A 22194-nucleotide genomic window follows, 5' to 3' on the forward strand; every position below is an offset into this window, starting at 1 on the left:
TGTTTAAATCTCCCCCTTCAGAATTTGCTTAGTGTATTGACAAAGTTGAGTGAGCCAAGAGCCAAAATAAATATCTTGTAACCCATGCACCAATCTTCTGTTTTCATCTCCTGATAAGTAGATGCTGGAGAAATGATAAAATAACCTTTTCAAGAAAGAATTTGCCTCTGTGGTCTTTGTTTTTGATCCAGTACCTAAACAGCCTTGGGTTTTGTTTTACAGAAAAGTAAAATTAAAAGATGAGGCCTTTATTTTGAATTTTAAATCCAATAAACTACTAAAAATTATTAATAAGGATTACTTAATGTAAGTTCTTATTGGGCTAAGATCTCCATTTAGTTTGCATTGTTTTATACAGCTAGCTTCACTGCTCTAAGATTAGTATTGATGGTCCAAAGTAAAAAAATCACCAAGTTAAAATAGAATCAACATAAATGAGGATGGAGATTTGGGGTTTACTAAAAACTCATATTCATTTGAACCACATTCTTTTCATTTCATTTTGTGTCAACTAGGCATGTATTATTGAAAATGATATATATGCAAATAAATATTAAAATAATAATGCAACAGCTAAGTATTCAATGGATCACTCAGAATGGTTACAATTCAATGGATTACTTAGCATGGTTTTACTAACAATATTTATGAAGCCATTGGAAATGATTTGTAAGTTGGGGCATCACAGGGTGCCCAGTACGTAGAACAATGGATAAACCTCATGGAATTGAAAATATATGTGACTTAAGGTACTTATGACATTTATATTAAATCTTGAGTGGGGACATAATTGTATTTCTCCAAAATTATGAAGCAACTCCTCCTATATGTTTCTCAAAAGGAAGAAATCATTCATGATTGTAACTTTGTGTTTTGTGAAAGTAAATTATAGAACTGATCATCTCCTAGGAGCATCCTTAAGACAGCCCCAAACAAAGAGGGGGAGGATTAATGTTAGCACACTCCAGGGACACCCTGGACACAAGCATACTAGTTTCTCTGGCAAATATATTTCTAGTGTTGAAAGAAAAATAGGTTTATCCTAGCTACATGATGGTAAAAACTCCAATCTCTTTCTTGATTCAACTTGCTCAACCATCAATGTTCATCAAGTACAATTAAGATTAGACTTTGTTTGGGACGCCTGGTGGCTCAGTCGGCTAAGTGTCTGATTTCGGCTCAGGTCATGATCTCCTGGTTCGCGGGTTCGAGCCCGGTGCCGAGCTCTGTGCTGACAGCTAGCTCAGAGCCTGGAGCCTGCTTCAGATTCTGTGTCTCCCTCTCTCTCTGACCCTACCTTGCTCACGCTCGTTCCCTCTCTCTGGGAAATAAATAAAAACATTTTTTTTTTAATTTTAAAAGATTAAACTTTGCTTGTCATCGAGCTTTATCCATCAATTTGAATATTACTATCTTCAACCTTCATGGTCTTTGAATAAATCAGAATAACGATTTACATTATCAATAGGACTTGATAATATGAGTTAAATTCATTCTCCTTTGTGCTCAAAGCATCAATTTTCTTAACTTGCAAAGCTGAAATTCTGGACCATGCTAAATTCACCAAAATCAAGGTCATATTGAGATGACAACATTCTCTGTTCTCTCCTATAAATATAAACATAAAATTTCAGCAAATAAGCATACAGCACCTTCACCAAGGGACACAGTAATTAGCACCAAATGAGTACTACACATTTATTTATTGACTGGATGAATCTATCTTAACAGTGCAGTGCTATTATTATGCTTAGCGATTATAAATGCAAGTCTAAGTTGTGAAGACATATATATTATGATAAAGGATGGTTCATAAAGAAATATCTACAAAACAAAATGTTCCGGTAGCCAACGATTTTTGGAACTCCCTTAGCAGTAAGCAAACTCAGATATAAACTAAAGTAAAGTTTTTTATAGTTTTCTTGTATCCTATTTAATGTGAATATTCATATAATTTCTTAATGAGATAATGTGTTTAATTATGGGGCAAGGTCCCACTGGGGAGACAATACAACATGCTACATTATTTTTTAAAAACTATTTTTTTAAAAATCTAAATTCATACATTTATCTGGCCCCGAAGTTTCATGTAAGAGCTTGTGAGCCTACATCTTCTATCACACAATCAAAGAAAAAAAGCTCCTATATATTTAAATAATACAGGATACCAAATCAAGAGGCAGAATGATGTAGAGGAGAGAACAGAGACTGAATCAGAGATGGGAACACATCTTGGTTTCAATGTCAATAAATATGTGAAATTTGCTGTATCATTCAGAACTTTAGTTTTTTTCTTTGTTAAAAGGGATGGGGGGGCTTAAAGTAATACTATAGGAAATAACATGAGATAAAATAAGTAATGATAATGACAGATTGTAGCTGCTATTGTTGCTATAATCATAATAATTGTTCACATTATCATATGACATGCTTACATTTCTGACCTCTTTCATTGTAGCAATAAAGGAAATGTTGCCTTTTTTCTTTTCCCTTTCCTTTCCATTCTTTTCCTTTCCATTCTTTTCCTTTCCTTTCCTTTCCTTTCCTTTCCTTTCCTTTCCTTTCCTTTCCTCTCTTCCCTTCCCTTCCCTTCCCTTTTCCTTTTCCTTTTCCTTTTTCCTTCCTTTCTTTCCTTCCTTTCTTTTTTTGTGAGAGTGCTATCAGGGGAGAGGGACAGAGAATCTTAAGCAGGCAGACAGAATCTCCTCACCCAGTGAGGAGCCAGATAAGGGGTCAATCGCACCACCCTGGAATCATGACCTGAATCAAAACCAAGAGTTGGACACTCAACCGACTGAACCACAAAGGCCTTCCAGGATATGCTTTTAATACTTGACCATTCAGAATCTTCAGACGTTTAGTAGTTCAAACTTTAAGAATTTTGATACAGGAGAAACAAATACACATTAAATACAGGTTACAAGCCAACGAGATTATTTGCACTTTTTTAAAAGATAAATAAATTGTTTGGATGACCACATGGGAGAACTAACAATTTTATTCACTTAATACTAAATATGCATTACATATTTCATACTAAACGACTATAATTGTCTTTACCTGGGAAGAGTAGGTATAGCCATCTGAACCACACACGGGGTTGGTATAGACCACAGGGCACTGCTTGCAGGTGGGCGATATGGGACCCCTCCATTGCTTGTGGCCCACTCCTGCATCCTTCACACTGTTAAAACAACAACAGCAACAATAATCACACTTAGCTCATTTTTTAAATACATAAATTTATATTAGCATCATGCCTTTTCTCCACTGTCATTTCAACTCTTGAAGATATATTATAACTGGTAAACTCCATTCTCATTTGCAATGTATTAATATGGTATCCTTCATTATAATATTCTATGTCATATATCAAGATAGTCCCATAATAAAAGAACACATTCCTTTAAAGTATTCTGCTATCACATATAGACAATAATTATGTTTCATCATATAGAATTTTTGTTCTGACTTATAGTTGTGATGTGTTGATGTTGATAATCTCAGAAAACGGAAGCGAAATTTGCTTGGCAGTAAAGAACTATTCTATTAAAAACAGTAACAGAAAAGAACACCTAATTCACCAGGTAGACCCAAAGTGCCTGAAAATAAGAGAAGCTTCTTTTGAAAGAAAATAGCAATAAAGAACTTTTCCAGCAATGACTAGAATTTAGAAAGCCAAATTAGTAGGTTTAGTGAAAGCCATTCCTCTTTTTATTGTGTGGAAACACTTCAAAATAGATCCATTAGGCTTTGATCTACAATAATCTGGGAAAACCCATTCTCTTCTGCTACCTACACATAAAATTATTTGTTTTTCCACTTTGATTAAACTACTTATTGCTCTGAATGTTTGTGTGAACAATTTACAAAGAGAGGATAAAATGTTTAAAAAGAAGCAAAGCAATAAAGAATCTATTAAAATATTTAATACTCAGAAATCCTTTAATAAATCAGTAGTCATTCATTATAATTGTTTATAGAGAGAATAATTTTATGTGTCTATCATGATAAGAAAAGATGTTTTACTAGAAACATTTTGCTTCCATTTGCTTCTCATTTTTATTCATGAATAAGTCAAGGTTACAAAAAATAATACCAAAATACTACTAAGAAATATGGTACTTATTTCCATTATAGGGAAAGAAGCTCAAACTATATGTTTCAAAGCTTGATAAAACTTAGATGGACATTGAGAAAAGATTTTTTATCCTTTCATCTCCTCCCCACCAACCCTGCTTCTCTCAAAATTTTTCATGAAACTATCATAGCTCCAAGCACTTCTCCTAATTTTAAATTTGTCAATTTTGCCAAAAGAATACTTTAAAATTGTTCCTGGACACAGAGTTGATCTCATAAGAGATAAAATGGGAGGGGCACCTGGGTGGCTCAGCCCGTTGAGTGTCTGACTGTGACTCAGGTCATGATCTCACGGTTCATGGGTTCGAGCCCCACGTCGGGCTCTGTGCTGACAGCTCAGAGCCTGGAGCCTGTTTCGGATTCTGTGTCTCCCTCTCTCTCTGACCCTCCCCTGCTCACGCTGTCTCTGTCTCTGACTCTCAAAACTAAATAAAAGATTTAAAAATTTTAAAAAAAGAGATAAAATGGGAAAATTAGCCATGCTACTCTTACTGATTAAATAGTTGGCACAAAATTCTAATGGGAATTATAACAATAACTGAAAAACTTGGCAAATTTCTCTATACCACTGTTAAGACTTAAAATTACAAAAACGGATCAGAAGAAAATGAAAAAATAATCTATTTACACTTTTTTTTCACATAGTATAATCAAAATAAAGCACAAAGTAATGCATGAAGATACTTTAGGAGAAATTATTACCAAGCTCAGGTTCCTAACCAATAAAAAGTATTTTATTAGGCATGTGAGTGGGTCAGTCAGTTAGGTGTCTGACTTTGGCTCAGGTCATCATCTCACGATTTGTGAGTTCAAGTCCTGCATAGGGTTCTGTACTGACAGTTCAGAGCCTGGAGCCTGCTTCAGAGTCTGTGTCTCCCTCTCACTCCGCCCCTCCCCCCCCCACACAATAAATAAACATTAAAAATATTTTTAAGTATTTTATAGAAGTAGCTGTATGATTTAGCGTATATGTACAAATGTGTATATACATATACTATATATAAACTGTATCTTTTTAATTGACCTCATTTTCCATTTATCCCATATAGAACTTTTAAAAACATTAATAAATATAGAAACTAAAAGATTGTTATATTAATGACTTAGTTTATTATATACATTTTATGATTCATTAGATCTTTCATATTTAATTCAAATAATAAATATATCTAGAAGTAAACTCTTTTTAAAATTTAAAGATTTATTAGAAATTCTTGAAATGACTTTTTAAATAGTGAAATTGCAATGAACTTGTAAAACAGGTTTGGAGGTTAAAAAAAAAACACTTTGGTTATCCTTATTTCCTTCAAAGCCAGCATTGCTCAACACGAAACACTTTCAAATTCCTAAAGTACATCTATAAGAATGATATTTTTTATTTAGAGTTCATCCTGGTTAAAATTTGCTCAAGCATCATCCTTATAAACATTATTTATAATATTGCATACACTTGCACCAGGAGTTTGAGTAATATTTGATGCCAAACAATACCATCTCCTAAACCGGTAGAATATTTAGTTTTATTTATTTATAAATAAATGTATTAGATGAGGATAAGCTAACCAGAACTTATATTTTAATATATAATATCCATACCACAACACATGGTGAACAAGCAATGAATCATGAACATTTTCCTATACTCAGTAAACCCAAAAGAAATCCCTTAGCATTTTGTCATCATAAGACAGTCTTTATAAAATAAACTTTATATTTAACAAAATAGTCTAGAAAATATGGGCCTAAATTTGAAATTTGAGATTCTAAATATTATAGTTTCTATGTGTTCTTAAATCATCTCAAACTGTTTGATGTAATTCACACAGCAAGAATATTTGTTTATTTGATTACATCTTAACAATTTTCTTATAGATTTCATTTATTTTTGAGACAGAGAGAGACAGAACATGAGCGGGGAAGGGGCAGAGAGAGAGGCAGACACAGAATCCAAAACAGGCTCCGAGCTGCCAGCACAGAACCCGACCTGGGGCTTGAAGCCACGAACCGCGAGATTGAAGTCGGACACTTAACCGACTGAGGCATCCAGGCGCCCCATACAAAGACAAATTACATTTTAAAGGGCAGGATAGAACATATTTTTTCTAGGCATGTACTAATGTTGGAATTATGGTACAAATACAAATTAATTTCTAGTAATCTTATCTGAATAAAAATATTCCTATAAATTCAAAAATCAATTAAAAGTGTACTAATTGGAATCACCAGATATACGCTAATAAAAGATGTATGTTTTTAAAGGTTTTTTTAAAGATGATTTTATACTTAAGTAATTTCTACACCCAACATGGGGGCTCGAACTCACTATCTCGAGATTAAGAGTCACACACTCCACCAACACAGCCAGCCAGGTGCTCTAGGATGTACATTCTTTATTTCAAAAATCAAAACATCTATAAATGAAATAATAAGGGATTTACATATGAAAACAAAATAAATAATATAACAATAAACACTCAGGGACAAATGAACTGCATTGTTAATAAAGGTTTTAAGAACTGAGTAATGCTGATCATTTCTAAAGGGAGGAGTTGGGCAAGACTTTGCATACATCTCATAGTAGAACATACATATGGTGCCCTTTAGTGCTGAGCAGCGCTCAACCTGGCAGCTAGCTGTTTGTCTACTCACTCTATTCACCATGGAAGACATTTTCTTTAAACAAATAGTTTATTGTCAAGTTGGTTTCCATATAACACCCAGTGCTCATCCCCACAAGTGCCTGCCTCCATGCCCATGTCCTTCCTCTCCCCAAAATCCATCAGTCCTCAGTTTGTTCTCAGCATTCAAGAGTCTCTCATGGTTTGCCTCTCTCCCTTTCCCCCACTATTTCCCCCCTTCTTCTCCCCCATGGTCCTCCATTAAGTTCCTCCTAATCCTCCTATACGTGCAAACATATAGTATTGGTCCTTCTCTGCCTGACTTATTTCACTCAGCATAACACCCTCAAGGTCCATCCATGTTGCTACCCATGGCCAGATTTCATTCTTTCTCATTGCCATGTAGTATTCCGTCATATAGATAAACCTCCTCTTCTTGATCCATTCGTCCGTTGTGGACACTTAGGCTCTTTCCATGTTTTGGTTATTGTTGAGAGTGCTGCTATGATGCATAGGAGCACATGTACCCCAATGTTCATGGAAGACATTATTGAATCCTTGACTCTATTTTATCAAAGATATCATGTGATTCAGATTTTTTTGGTTTGGCATCAGAATGCTCCTCAAAATTCACATTACTGACAATCTTGTCTATTAAAATATTTGTCTTGTTCTTAGGAAAATTAGCGAAGTAGATGAAAATTTCTAAGACTTAAGGTGGTATCTATGCAGTGTATGTAATATGTAAAAGTGGAGATTTTTTTTTGCTCGACTTTTAATTATATTTTGAAGGTCCTATGCAGGGAAGAACAATCGTGTTTCTAAGTGAGACACAAATTCATGGCATTCAATGTACAGACCAAGAGGGGCAAAGTGAAGGGCTTAGAAAAAGGCAGAGTTGGCTCAGGCCATCAGCATGACTGTCTGGCACTTTAGCAGGAGGAATGACAGGTAAGAAACCATCATAAACAAAAGTATCACTGGCATATTATTCTGTGTATTCTAAATATAAAATATTGTGAAACTTTGAAAGTATGTCTAATTTTTTGATATACCAAAAGCCATTAGCAGTTAATTATTTTGGTTATTTTTAAGTTTATTTATTTTGATTTTTAAATTAAAAAAAAATTTAATGTTAACTTTAAAAAATTAATGTTTTATTTATTTTTGAGAGAGAGATAGATACAGCATGAGCAGAGGAGGATCAGAGAGAGAGGGAGACACAGAATCCAAAGCAGGCTACAGGCTCTGAGCTAGCTGTCAGCACAGAGCCTGATGTGGGGCTCGAACCCACGAACCGTGAGATCATGACCTGAGCCAAAGTCTGACGCTTAACCGATTGAGCCACCCAGGTGCCCCTATGTTTATTTGTTTTGAGCGGGGAGGGGCAGAGAGAGAGGGAAAGAGAGAATCCCTAGCAGGCTCCATGCTGTCCGTGCAGAGCTGGATGAGGGACTCAAACTCACAAACTAGGGATAATAACCTGAGCCAAAATCAGAAGCCAGACGCTTAAACAACTGGGCCACCCAGGCATCTCCCAGTTAATTATTTTGAATTATTCTCAAATAGGGCAATAAAATTTGCCCCCATTAATGAAGTGCAAAGCTCAAGCTGCCTACAAAATTCTGAAGTTATTTAGAGATTACTCTTCCAATAGCAACTCTGCTAAAATGAACTTCTTAAAGGTCTACCTTTAATATAACTATTTTTCAAAATATATTCTTCAATTTTTGAAGATTAGAGTTAAAAATTTATTTACTGACTTTATCATGGCATCTTATATATGACCATAATCCTTCCCCTTAAAAAGCCGAAAAAAATTGTATTTTTGAACCCAAAGAAATGAAACGATTAAATGATATTCTATGATGCACAAAGTCAAGGATTTTGCTTGAAATCTTATTTAAATGTTCTACCATTTAGTCAGTAGGTTAGTTTCATACCAATATACCTGTTGTTATGTTGCTAGTAGCCGGGAAATTAAACTACCAAAAAGAATGTACACTATTGCTAATGCTCCTTTACAGGATTTACTTGGGAGCAGTTCAATTGAATCAACTTTTTATTACTGAGCTGTATCCTGTGCTCCTGAGTTACCTTTTACTCTGGTCTTCCCAGTGTAAAACCGGAAGCAGCAGTCATACACGAAAGCTCAACAGTCTTTTATTTCTCTAATGACTACAATGTTAATTACTGCTACATCTGTTTATTCAATTATAGTCTATTTGGGTCTCTGTTTAGTTAATCATTTTGCACATTTTAACAATATAATTTGAACACAATGTTCATGTTTTAAGATTTCCATTGATTTTCGAAAGAGCACAAACGATGTTACCAAAATGGTTAGCAGAAAAAAAAAATCTCATTCCAATTTGATTTAATTTTTATACATGACCATGTTATTAATCATCTTGACAAGTCAGTAACCTCCCTCGGTCTTCATTTCTTCATTTATACAATGCTAAGCTCCATCAGTGTGGATCATTTGATCTTGAACATTCTGTGAGTCTATAAATCTTTAATAAAATTACTTATTCCAAAAATTAGAGGCATAGGCAGTGCATATGGGCCATATGTTATGATTTTAGAACTTGACAGTGTTACCAAGTGAAACAAATATATCATTATGGTGTGAAGGAAGGCATTGAGTAGGGCAAGAGACAGATTGAAATGTTGAAGTTGCAAACTTCAGCTATTTCAAGGTAGCAAATGAAAGTGTGGAGGAAGCCCAGTCTTGTTATAACTAATGAAAGAGGGAAGATAAAGTATAGCTTTGTTTAAAGAAGCATGATTTCTACAAAAGTATACTAAGAATCAAATAACACTTGTATTACAGTATCACAAATCACCAACAAATCATAAAGATAAATAATATATGGTATTTATATTATCAATAATTGTGTATTTTCTAAAACTGTATTCTCTAAAATATGGCATGATGCATTATAAATTTTCAGTTCTTTAGACCATAAATATGCAAGCAGAAATAAATACCAATTTTTTATGTATTTACCTCATATATAGGGAGTCAGCATTTAAGTCTTAGTTTCTTAAGCATATTTGCTTCTTTCTATGTGCAGTTATATTAACATTGTTTCAACAAAACAATTTTATTGTATTTTGATAAAACAGGTACTTTGTGAGTATCTCAACCGAGGGAAGCCTGATGTGATGCATTTCTTGTCTGGTTAGTACACCCAGCATTTCAATTCCTGTGGGCAATCAGTTTTTTTTTTTTTAAGTACTGCCACACTTGTGGAAAAATTATTGGTTATAACTCCAAGAAATGAAACTGCTCTTATTACTTCTTTTGCCATGGGCCTTAGAAAAGGACAAATGGTATTAGCAACGTGCAGGAAATTATCTTTTAGGACAACACAAATGAATGTTTGAGAACCTTGTGCAGAACTTACTAAAACTGTTGTGGCCGCTATTGGATTCGTATGATTTTTTGTACTGTACGTAACAGCAGTTTAAGGAATGAAGCAAGACATAAGCAATCAATTTTAATTTAAATTAAAAAGACATATTTTAGAAATACAAAACAAGGATTCATTTATACTAGAAGACATTACTATGGCTACTAAACTATAAATATTATGTAAAAATAAGTTGGTGTGGCTTATGTTGCAATCTGAACAGAAAAATCTACGTGCTCCATATATTTTACAAAGAACTAAGATTCACAGAAAAAGCTCACTTATAGATGTATTTCAGAACTCTGTGATAGGAATAATTAATAAAAGATATCTTTAAAAATTATGCGTAGCATAAATTGATTACATTCTAAAAATTGATTGTAGTAATAAATTTTCACCATGAACTGTATTTTCAACTCAACTTATATGAATCAGCAATGTTGCCAGAAAACAAATTAATCAATGATTTAAAAAGTATGTATTTTTACAGAACAATAAAATCAAACATCAGAATTTAGACTTTAAGGAGACAAGGGTAATTTATAATGTCCCACACTTTTCTTTGAACACATCTTAAAATAATTTCTTAGAATTATATTACTACTTAAGTAGAATACAATTTAAGTGAGGCTAACAACTATAATTGAACGTAGATGTTACTAATACAACAAACCAATCAGCGAGGCTAATTTTCTATCAAAGAATGTTTTCCAGACTTTATTTGAAAGCTATGGTATCATTGCAAGATTGAAACCATGGACAAGTTATAATGATATTTGAATGATACAGTCTGTCAAGTAATTTTTATTTAGCAGTGAAAATATTCACAATTATTAAAGACATCAGCATATAACTTCAAAGTTCAAAATAGGTGTAACTATAAATTACACTTTAAGCTCTTTCTCAATCTAGCCCCCAGTGGACTGAATGAGTACTAAAAGTTCAAAATGTATAAGGTGTAGATGATATCAAATTCAGATTGTAGTGGTCTTCGTCCTTGATGTTTCCACATCCTTAATTTCAAACGTTATTTTAATTACTAAAGCCCTCTTCATTTAGCTATGGAAAAAGTATATTCAAATACAAAGGATCTCGAGTGTGTAAGCTTTAGTCATTTGGGGAGTTATTGCAGATTAAATATGTCCATGAATCTATTTTCAGCAAAATACAGAACAAAAGATTGGGAATTAATGAACTTATATAATAAATCAATCATCTAATTAACATGTAGGTATAAATGTATTCAATTGAAGGAAAGCTGGAAAGTTACTTTTTGTTGGGAAGCCAATAAAATATCATAAAACATTTTAAGAAATAAATCAAGTATGGACACAAATTAAACGTTAAATTTTCATGTGTATTGATACCCTATTATGTGTTAGATACATATATTGCAGTATTTATTATTTTAGCAATCATATACAATATGTGTTATTCTACAAATTCTAAAGTTAGAAACAGAGGTTGAGAGAGCTTAATTATCTTGCTCAAGTGTCTCGTGCTTGTAATTATCAGATAAGGACTTCAAGTGGTCAGTTTTTTACTTTGTCACTAATGTTTTTCCTGACATAATGTGTATAAAAAGTTTCAAAGTCATGAAAAACCACATCCTATATTTCGTATTTTTCTAGATCAGTTTCACTTAACAGTTGAAAAATGTTCAACACCAACACTATTTCTACCAATGTTGTATGGGGGTTCCTTTTTCTCCACATCCTCATCAATGCATGTTATTTATTGTCTTTTTGATTCTATGCCCATGAACTGAAAGAATTAATATTATTAAAATGTCCCTACTACCCAAAGCAATCTACAGATTCAATGAAATCCCTTTCAAAATACCAACAGCATTTTTCACAGACCTAAACCAAATAATACTAAAATTTGGTTGGAACTACAAGAAACCCAAAATAGCTAAAGAAATCTTGAAAAATAAGAAGAAATCTGCAGGTATCACAATCCTGGATTTCAAGAAATACTACAAAGCTGTAGTAATCAATACAGTATGGTACTGGCACAAAAATGGACACATAGATCAATGGAACAGAATAGACAACCTAGACACAAACTCACAATTATATGGTCAATTAATCTATGTCAAGGAAGGTTAAAATAGGCAATAAAGATTTTTTTTCAAGTAAATGGTGCTAGTAAAAGTAGAGAGCTACATGCAAAAGAATCCAACTGGGCTATCTTCTGACATCATACACAAAAATAAACTCAAAATGTATGAGAGAGCTGGACATCAGACTTAAAACCATAAAAATCCTAGAACAGAACACAGGCAGTAATTTCTCTGACATCAATCATAGCCACATTTTTCTAGATATGTCTGCTGAGGCAAGGTAAATAAAAGCAAAAATATACTCTTGAGACTACATCAAAGTAGAACTTCTTCATAGCAAAGGAAACAAAAAAACAAAAAGGAAGCTTAGTGAATGGGAGAAGATATTTGCAAATGGTATTATCCAATAAGGGGTTAATATCCAAAATCTATAAAGAACTTGTACAACTCAACACAAAAATGTATTTTAATTAAGAAAAATTCTTTTGATCCTTTTTGTTTTTCTAAGCAGAAGGAAATATTTTTTAGCTACTCTTCAACAAATAGAACTGACAGCTTTTGCAGAAGCATTTGATAATTAAATACCATATTTTATTTAAGAAAATAGTCACTAAAATTCATTCAAAGTTCAGAGAAGGAAAACACCTTTTTCTTCATGTGTCAGCTTTATAAAAGTCATGGATATTGACCTCTTCCTTGCTTAAAGCTTCATTGGAAAAGGAAAGCTATAGAAACAAGAAAGGAGAAAGAAACTCCCATGTTTTGTTTGAGTCTGATTTATAGGCTGAGAAAAAGGGTAAGAGTACAAAACCTTCACTATGCATTAGCTCTTACATTATCTCTTATTTTTCAGGTTAAGTAATTAGTAAAATTAAAAAGAAAGTTTGGAGTTGTTGACTCCATAGTATCTTCCTCTCCAACAGATTTCATTCAGTTCCTGTCCTGTAAGCATGTACTTGTAAGCATGTGTGGGACCCTTCTAATGTAATAAGGGATAGAATCAGATATGCCAAAGAAGGGGTGCTTGAGTGGCTAAGTTAGTTAAGTGTCTGACTTTGGCAAGTTCATAATCTATACTTCCTGAGTTCAAGCCCTGCATCTGGCCCTCTGCTGTAGCAGAGCTCACTTTGGATCCTCTATTCCCCCCTCTCTCTCTGCCCCTGGTTCTCTCTCTCAAAGTAAATAAATAAACTTAAAAAAATATGCCAGACAAGAATATTTTCCTCAAGAAGCAACATCAATAATGTGTACAATACTGAACAGGTTATCAGAAATGCGTTTTTAAAACAGTTATATTTTAATGTATAATGTATTATTACTCATAGTTACAGCTACTTACCATGTCTTAGGAACTGAATTAGGCATTATTGCAACACTACTACTAGCTAACACAATAACTTGTCATCCTCTAACCTATCAATAGTAGCTATTTACCTTTCTAAATATTGTTTTTTGATTTACTCATAGATATACCTTATAATATGTCCAGAAAGTATTTTGCAATCTGGAAGTACCAGGTGGGAGAGTCATTAAATTCATGAAGTTCAGAATTTGGAGGAAAAGAAAAGATAATCATAGCTTGTAGTGAGGTTTTCCTATGGTCCAAAAAGTAATAAGGACAATTTAGAGCTTATCTGGCAACTTCCTACTAACTTTGAGGTCACAACTCTGATGTCAAAATATTTTCTGACTCCCTCAGCACACATTCACCACCTGTTTGGTGTCCCACAGGCTCCCTTTGTAACTTAGACATTTTATTTAATTATCAAGTATATTCTTTTTCACAAGTTTATTTAAGTAATCTCTACGCCCAACATGGGACTTGAACTCCTAATAGTGAGATCAAGAGTTGTAAGCTCTTTGACTCAGCCAATCAGGTGCCCCTTATCAGTTGAATTTTAACAGCTATCCATATGCTTATCATTCTCATTTAACCCCTCCTTTCTCATGCTCTCCTAGTTCTGAGTCTGTATTTTAGTCCTATGACAATTACTAAACATGGTTGTGCCTGATACCCACTCCTTTCCTGCTTCTGCTATTTCTCCTAGCTCCAAGTTTGGGAGATAATGAGCCACTTACAGTCTACCTTTCGTGGCCTACAAAATAATTCTAACTTCTGTTGAGTCCCACCATTTGCAAACAAGCAGCTGGGCAGCCAGAGAGGTTATCTCCATCGCCTCTGGGACTGTATATAAATTGAATATAAGCACAGCATCTTCTGGAGAAACATTTTGACCTATGTGCAGTTCACTCACTCACGTTCCTGCTTTTCCTTTGGTTAGATCATACTTCTAGAAATACAGTTTCCAAAATTTGGGAATGTATTTTTTTCCTATGTTTGCTGTAATACATTACTAAAAACTTTCTGGTTTAAGACAACAGAAGTTTGGAGCGCCTGGGCGGCTCAGTCGGTTAAGCATCTGACTTCAGCTCAGATTATGATCTCAAGATTCCTGGGTTTGTGGTTTTGTTTTGTTTTGTTTCTACTTTAAATGGTTCTTTATTCATAAACTAGATGCAAGTTTTTAAAATTTACTGCACATTGCCAAATAAATCTGCAATGAAAAATAAAACCTCAAAAAACAAAGCATGCCAAATGTGCAGCTGTCAATCTGCTAGCCATCAGGTTATTAAAGAGTTGAGCTCTCTGCTGACAGCTCGCGGAGCCTGGAGCCTGCTTCAGATTCCGTGTCTCCCTCTCTCTCGGCCCCTCCCAAGCTCATGCTCTGTCTCTGTCTCTCTCAAAAATAAATAAACCTTTAAAAAGTAAAAATAAAATAAAAAAACAACAGAAGTTGAATCTCTCATAATTATGGAGGTCAAAAGTCAAAACCAGTTTTCCTGAATTAAAATAAAAATATTGGCAGAAATAGACTCTCTTGGGAAACTCTAAGTGGTGACTATCTTTCCTTGGCTTGTGATCCATCTTTCTCTACTCCTTCTTCACAGGGTCTTCCCCCTTGTGTCTGTGTCAAATTCACTGTCTCTCTCTTAAAAGGACATGTTGTGATTCCATTTAAGGTCCATTCCAATAATATAAGATTACTTCCTCCTCTCAAGATCGTTAACTTAATCACATTTTTTTCCCCATCTAAGGTAATATTCACTCTTTTGTCATAAAAGACAATACCGATTCTGGGAATTAGGATAGGGACATATGTTTGTGTCAACCATTCAGGCTACTAGAGGAAGGATACTTGCACGAAGAGGTATTTTATCTTTTTCACAACAAAGGAGTTGTAATAATGGAGTTTCTGGTTTAGAGAGATGTCTTAGTCATTCCTATGCAGGCATTCACATTGAGAGTGTGTTTTGACCTATGATTACTCTAATGAGCCCCTTTACATCTAAAGAAGAAACGTATGGTACATGGGAACATCTTGGGACTTACATACTGTCCTTCAAATATCACAAGGCTGCCTTAGTCTGCAAATATGTCCTTCATCTTAACCAAAACCAAAACCAAAACAAAAAAGCAAAAACACTGTCAGATCTAATTTATTCTTCAGTGAGTAGAGAACAGTTCTGGTCTTCCCAATCTATGTGCGTTAAACTCACCCTCTGTCTCAGTGAATTATGCCATCATTTTTATATGTCACCTTACTTTTGTTAGGGAAACTGAGTGCTAGAGTTGTGAAGAGTGGAAAGTGATAAAGTTGCTATTTCATAGTTAAACAATAAAAACAACAGCCCATATCAACGTGTTTCATCTGACTTAAATTTAATTGGCAGAAGAACAACTGATAAAGGTAATGGGGACTTCCTTCCTTCCTTCCTTCCTTCCTTCCTTCCTTCCTTCCTTCCTTCCTTCCTTCCTTCCTTCCTTTCTTTCTTTCTTTCTTTCTTTCTTTCTTTCTTTCTGCATTTAGGAGTAGTCACTGGGGACAAGTTGAAAGAGAGTAGTTAGGTGGACTAAGTGTCATGTGATAGGAAATAATATATTTCCATGACATGCAGGGTTGACAGGAGAGAAGCCATTGCATTACACCAGGAATCTCTGTTCATCTTTTCCAAAACTTTACACATGCTCTCTTTTCTTTCTATGAATCTTTTCACATTTTAAGCACAATTCCTCTTTTTTTCTCCAGTACGCTTCACTGAGCCTGGAACAAAGTAAGTAGTCGGTAAATTTCATTGAATGGGTGTGTGAAAGAAAGCAAACAAGAAAGAAAGCAAAAAGAGGAAGGGACCAGGAGAGGGAATAGGAGAGAGGGAATAGGACTCCCTGGTTGAACACTAACGGTGATTCCTATTTTCTTATCTTAGGTCTATGTGTACTTAAGAAGCAGAAATTCTAGGGGTGTCTGGGTGGCTCAGTCAGTTGAGCATCTGACTTTGGCTCAGGTCATGATCTCGCCATTCCCGAGTTCAGCCCTGTGTTGGGCTCTCTGCTGACAGCTCAGAGCCTGTAACCTGTTTCAGATTCTGTGTCTCCCTTTCACTCTCTGCCCCTTCATCGCTCATGCTCTGTCTCCCTCTCTCAAAAATAATAAAGTAAACATAAAAAAAAAGCAGAAATTCTACAGCATTATTTTCTTACTAGACAAACTTGCTATAAATTATTTGCAAAGTAAGTCTTTGTTAAAAGTCACATGGCTTGCCATATTACTCAGCCATGAAAAAGAATGAAATCTTGCCATTTATTAACAATGTGGACGGAGCTAGAGTTTATTATGCTAAGTGAAGTCAGTCAGAGAAAGACAAATACCATATGATTTCACTCACGTAGAGCTAATAAAATATAGATGAAGATATGGAAAGAGTGGAAAAAAAGAGAAGCAAACCATAAAAGACTCTTAACAATATAAAAAAATTGAGGATTGCTGGAGGGGAGGTGAGGGGGGTAGATTAAATAGGTGATGGGCATTAAGGAGGCACTTGTGATGAGCACTGGGTGTTGTATGTGGGTGATGATTTGCTAAATTCTACTCCCGAAAACAATGTTACACCACATGTTAACTAAAGAATTTAAATAAAAATTTGGAAGTGAAAAAAATGAATTTAATTAAAGAATTTTAATTTAAAAAATCAATTAAAATTAATTTTAAAATTTTATTTTAAAAATAAGTAAATGATTGAAATACTGAAAAAAAATTAAAAGCCAGTAAATTTGGAAAACCTGGGTGGCTCAGTTGATTAAGAAGTTAAGTGTCTGACTTGATTTCAGCTCAGGTCATGATCCCAAGTTTGTGAAATTGAACCCCAAGTTAGGCTCTGCACTGACGGCGGGAACGTGCTTAGGATTCTCCCCCACCCCTAACTCTCTGCCTTTCTTCCACTCACTCTCAGACTCTCTCTTGCTCTCTCAAAATATAATAAATAAACTTTTTAAAAAGTCAGTCAATTTGAATAGAATAAAATAATAAAATTGGTTCTGAATTGAAACAAGAGTCTTATTTTTCCTACCAATTATTTATACTATAAGATAGGATAAAGAAACATGACAAGGGTATTTTACATTATTTCCCTCAGCATTTTCCTTCTATTGATGACTCTTTTTTTAACATGCTCTCCACCGCTCATCTAGGAAGCAAGCATCAGGAAAGGAACAACTTGGCTCTTTACAATGAATGGTGAAGAATGATTTATATAGGCATCTTCTTTTCAACAATACCTTAACTCTTAAAAACATTTCAAATATACTGCATTTTTTTTGTTTCTCACTTAACTTTTTAGAATAATAAAATCGATTTAATCTACAATCTCATGCTAATTTCCTTTGACAGATACTTTGCCACAGTCTCTCTTGCACTTCTGACAGCTTATTTTCTTTTTTTCCTTTCTTTTCCTTTCTTTTCTTTTCTTTTCTTTTCTTTTCTCCTTCCTTCCTTCCTTCCTTCCTTCCTTCCTTCCTTCCTTCCATCCTTCTTTTTGACCAATTTAAAGGCAATAAAACATACAGCAAAGAGCACTCTACATTTCCCAAGTCCCCCATTAGTGCTGCCTTCAAGGACTGCAATGATGGCTAATGATTTATCATGTTTACTGTTATTTTACTGACCAAAGCCTGAAAAGTGCAATTGCTGGGCTGATTAAAGGTTTGTGAATCTTTAGCATCGGGTCACACGGATCACAAAACCAAGTTAAACTGGCCTGGAAGAAGCTTTTCTGAAAGTTGGTCACTATCTTTCTGTATTGAAGAGAAGGTCAAATGCGTAGCCTACTCTTCTGCAATGCAACTGTAGACTTTAGATGAAATAATATTTGTCTACTCTGTGCTTCTTTTTGGAAGTTTATTTTCTCGGGTTTCGTTTGTTTATTTTTGTTTGCATTGGTATGATAAAAGTCAAACTTGAATTACTTAGAATATGGTTGTAAACAGCAAAAAAAAAAATGTTGTAAACAGCATTTTGATCCTATTGGCATATTATCCAGACATCCAAGTTTAGAGAAGGAATTATGCTGTAGATTGTAGCATGGAAGATTGGCAAGCATTGAGGTTGTATGCTGAAGCTCCCACATTGGATAAGTATTAATTTATTTACAGTTTTATTTTGTATATATGTCCTTTCCAGTATTCCTGAGTTTTTAAAATTACTTCCCAATGATAGACCAAATATACCATTATAGTAATACTGTCCCACAATCTTCAATGGATATAAATAAAGATCCATGTTTATGTACTACTATGGCTTTTGTAGGAAAGGGAATTCTATAAACATGCTTATAGTACGAGTCTTAGCCTTACCTGAAGAGAAGAAAGAGAGCTTCCCGTCACGAAAGAATACCTTTCTTGGTTTAATAGGTGCATAATAAATTAATTTTTATTGTGTCATACCACTGAAACTTGAGAGTAAATCTGCTAAACATAATATTTGCCATACATAACAGATATTTAAAGCAATATAGGCAGTAATATCTAAAATAGATCTCATTTTAACATAGACAAAAAAGAAAAGGGTAGAAAGTAATTCCTAATCTTCTTAATTTCAAGCCAGACATCAACTCAACAATTCTAAGTACAATTTATTTAAAAAAATAATTATTAACTTCTCTAAGTTCCCTAAGTCTAGAACTGCAATCCTGGACTTAAAAGTGTGAAGAAATAAAGAAAGCAGAAATATCATTCTCAGCAAAATATACACTGAAGTCAATGTCATGCTTGTGAATTTCTTAATATCCAAGATGAGGGCTTCAAAATCCATTCTATTTTAAGATAACTAATATAAATCACATTAAGGCATTAAACTTTTTTAAAAATAATTCACGTTAAGCAAGGGTGCAAGTATATCTCAATCCTCCTGAGAAATCATCTACCATTTTTCTTCCTCAAATTACATACATAAATTTCCACAACCACTTGAGTGAACGATTAGTAGACAGATTTCCTTTCAAAGTTTAGAGATATTTTTTATGGGAAGATTATTGTTCGAACAGCGTCTCTATCATTGTCATCAAGAGAAAATAAATTATGATATAATAATCCCTTTGGTGAAGCTAAATTTTACAAACCCTTAGATTGGAATGGAATGCAGATGTTGAGTAATTGGTGAAGCTTTACTAAATATAGAACATGAGAAGAAATTAAAGTGCAGCTTATGAATTATTCATTGAGTTTTGTATTCAACAACCATGAGAACCCTGTGGGTTCATAGGATCCTGTCGGCATACTCAGAGCCGCACAGCATGCATAGCTACAGCTGCAGAACTTTGGTTTTCTTGAGGATATGAGGAAAATTATACATCTTTTAACAGAAAATTGTCACCTTTGGCATTTCCTTCAGGCTACATTCTCCAGATACCATTTGAAATAACTTTGTGGAAAGGTTTGAGATCTGTTCTCTCTAATGAACTCTTTGAACCCAGCTTTCAGACTTCTGTTCTTGACAGAATTTTAAAATGCTGCCTTTATTTCCATGCAACCTAACTGCTGGGAAGGGATATTTTAACTTCTGCACTTTCCCTGTAACCTCTGACCTCTTCCCCAAAGGAGCAGCTGAAGAAATTAACAACAGGCATTTATGTCATAATTATTTGCACTACAAAAATAATTCTCAACTTTTAATAATTTAGTAACTAATGAACTGTTCCCTCAAAGTCTGAAAAATACCCTCTTGGATTATATTTAGAGGGGTGATAGCCCTATTTAACAGACATATATAATTTTTTCCAATTTTAAATACAGTTCTAATAAGACATTACATTTGCCACTTATAATACAGTGCTTATAAAATATAAGATCAGAAATCTGTTGTATTTCAAACACCAATTATGAAGCAGCAGAAAATGAAATCAAGCAATTGATCTCATTTAAAATTGTACCAAAAACCTTAAGATACCTGAGAATAACCCTAATCAAAGTGGTAAAAGATCTGTACTCTGAAAACAATAAAAAATGTATGAAGGACATTGAATGGGACATAAATGGTAAAACATCACATGATCACTGATTGGAAGAACAAACGTTGTTGAAATATCAATACTACCCAAAGCAATCTATACATTTAATGTAACTTTTATAAAAATACCACGAGAATTTTGCAGAGCTAGAACAAGCAATCTTAAAATTTGCATGGAATCGCAAAAGACCCCAAATAGCCAAAACAATCCTGAAAGAGAAAAGTAAGGCTGCAGGCATTATGATTCTGGACTTTAAGCTACTACAAAGCTGTAGTCATCAAGACATCATGATACTGGCACAAAAAAAGACACAAGATCAATAGACCAGAATAGATACTCCAGAAATGTATCCATTATTATATGGTTAACTAATCTTTGACAAAGCAGGAAAGAATATCCAATGGAAAAAAGACAGTCTCTTCAACAAATGGTGTTGGTAAAAGTAGACAGCTATTTGCAAAAGAATGAAACTGTGACCTTTCTTATAACTTACACAAAAATAAATTCAAAATGGATGAAAGACTTAAATGTGTATAAATGTGTATATATATACATATACATACATGTATATGTATATATATACTTATAAAATTCACATAGGTTATCGATATCCCATATATACGGATAGATAGATAGATAGATAGATAAATAGATAGAAAGATAGATGAATAGATGTTGCTGTGTGTGTGTGTGTGTGTGTGTGTACATATATCACATCTTTATTGATGAACATCTGGGCTCTTTCTGTAGTTTGGCTATTGTTGATAATACTGCCATAAATATTGGTCTGCAAGTATTCCTCCAAATCTGTATTTTTGTATCTTTTGGGTAAATACCTACTAGTGAAATTTCTGGATCATAGAGTAGTTCTATTTTTAACTTTTGGAGGAACCTCCATACTGTTTTCCACAGTGGCTGCACCAGTTTTCATTCCCACCAACAGTGAAGGATGGTTCCCCTTCCTTAGCATCCTCGCCAACACCTGTTGTTTCTTATGTTGTTAATTTTAGGCATTCTGACAGGTGTGAGGTGATATATCATTGTTGTTTTGATTTGTATTTCCCTGATGATGAGTGAAGTTGAACATATTTTCATGTGTCTGTTAGTCATCTGGATGTCTAGTTTGGAAAATTTTTATTCATGTCTTCTGGCTATTTCTTAACTGGATTATTTGTTTTTGGGGAGTGTTGACTTTGATTTGTTCTTTATATATTTTGGATACTAACTCTTTATTGGATATGTCATTTGCAAATATCTTCTCCCAATTGGCTGCCTTTTAGTTTTGTTTTTCCTTTGAAATGTAGAAGTTTTTTATCTTGATGAAGTCCCAATAGTTAATGTTTGCATTTATATATATTAATTATACAGTGCAATATATATTAATATATTTTTCATATATATAACATACATATTATATATATTATATATTTTTTTCTTCCTTCTCTGCAGTCTGCTTCTTTTCAAGCTGGTTGATGATTTCATTACATCTGTCAAGAATCTTCTGTTTGACTGCATCATTCTTATTGTCTTAAGGTTTCTAGCTTGTCTCTAGATTGAACATTCTGTTCATATGTGAAAGTAGAAAAATTTGGAATAATTTCATTTCAAGTTT

At 33.9% G+C, this 22194-nt stretch overlaps 1 protein-coding gene across 1 annotated transcript in view; it reads right to left on the reverse strand.

Moving 5' to 3' along the window:
• SPOCK3 (SPARC (osteonectin), cwcv and kazal like domains proteoglycan 3) overlaps window positions 1–22194 on the reverse strand; it is a 473254-nt gene that overhangs the window by 168820 nt on the left and 282240 nt on the right. The window contains exon 5 of the mRNA XM_077757608.1: window positions 3061–3184. Coding sequence (XP_077613734.1) covers window positions 3061–3184 — 124 coding nt within the window. The remainder of the gene's footprint in view (window positions 1–3060; window positions 3185–22194) is intronic.

Source organism: Crocuta crocuta, unplaced genomic scaffold (genome assembly GCF_008692635.1).
Source record: "Crocuta crocuta isolate KB4526 unplaced genomic scaffold, BGI_CrCroc_1.0 scaffold203, whole genome shotgun sequence".
In the NCBI taxonomy this organism is placed as follows: domain Eukaryota; kingdom Metazoa; phylum Chordata; class Mammalia; order Carnivora; family Hyaenidae; genus Crocuta; species Crocuta crocuta.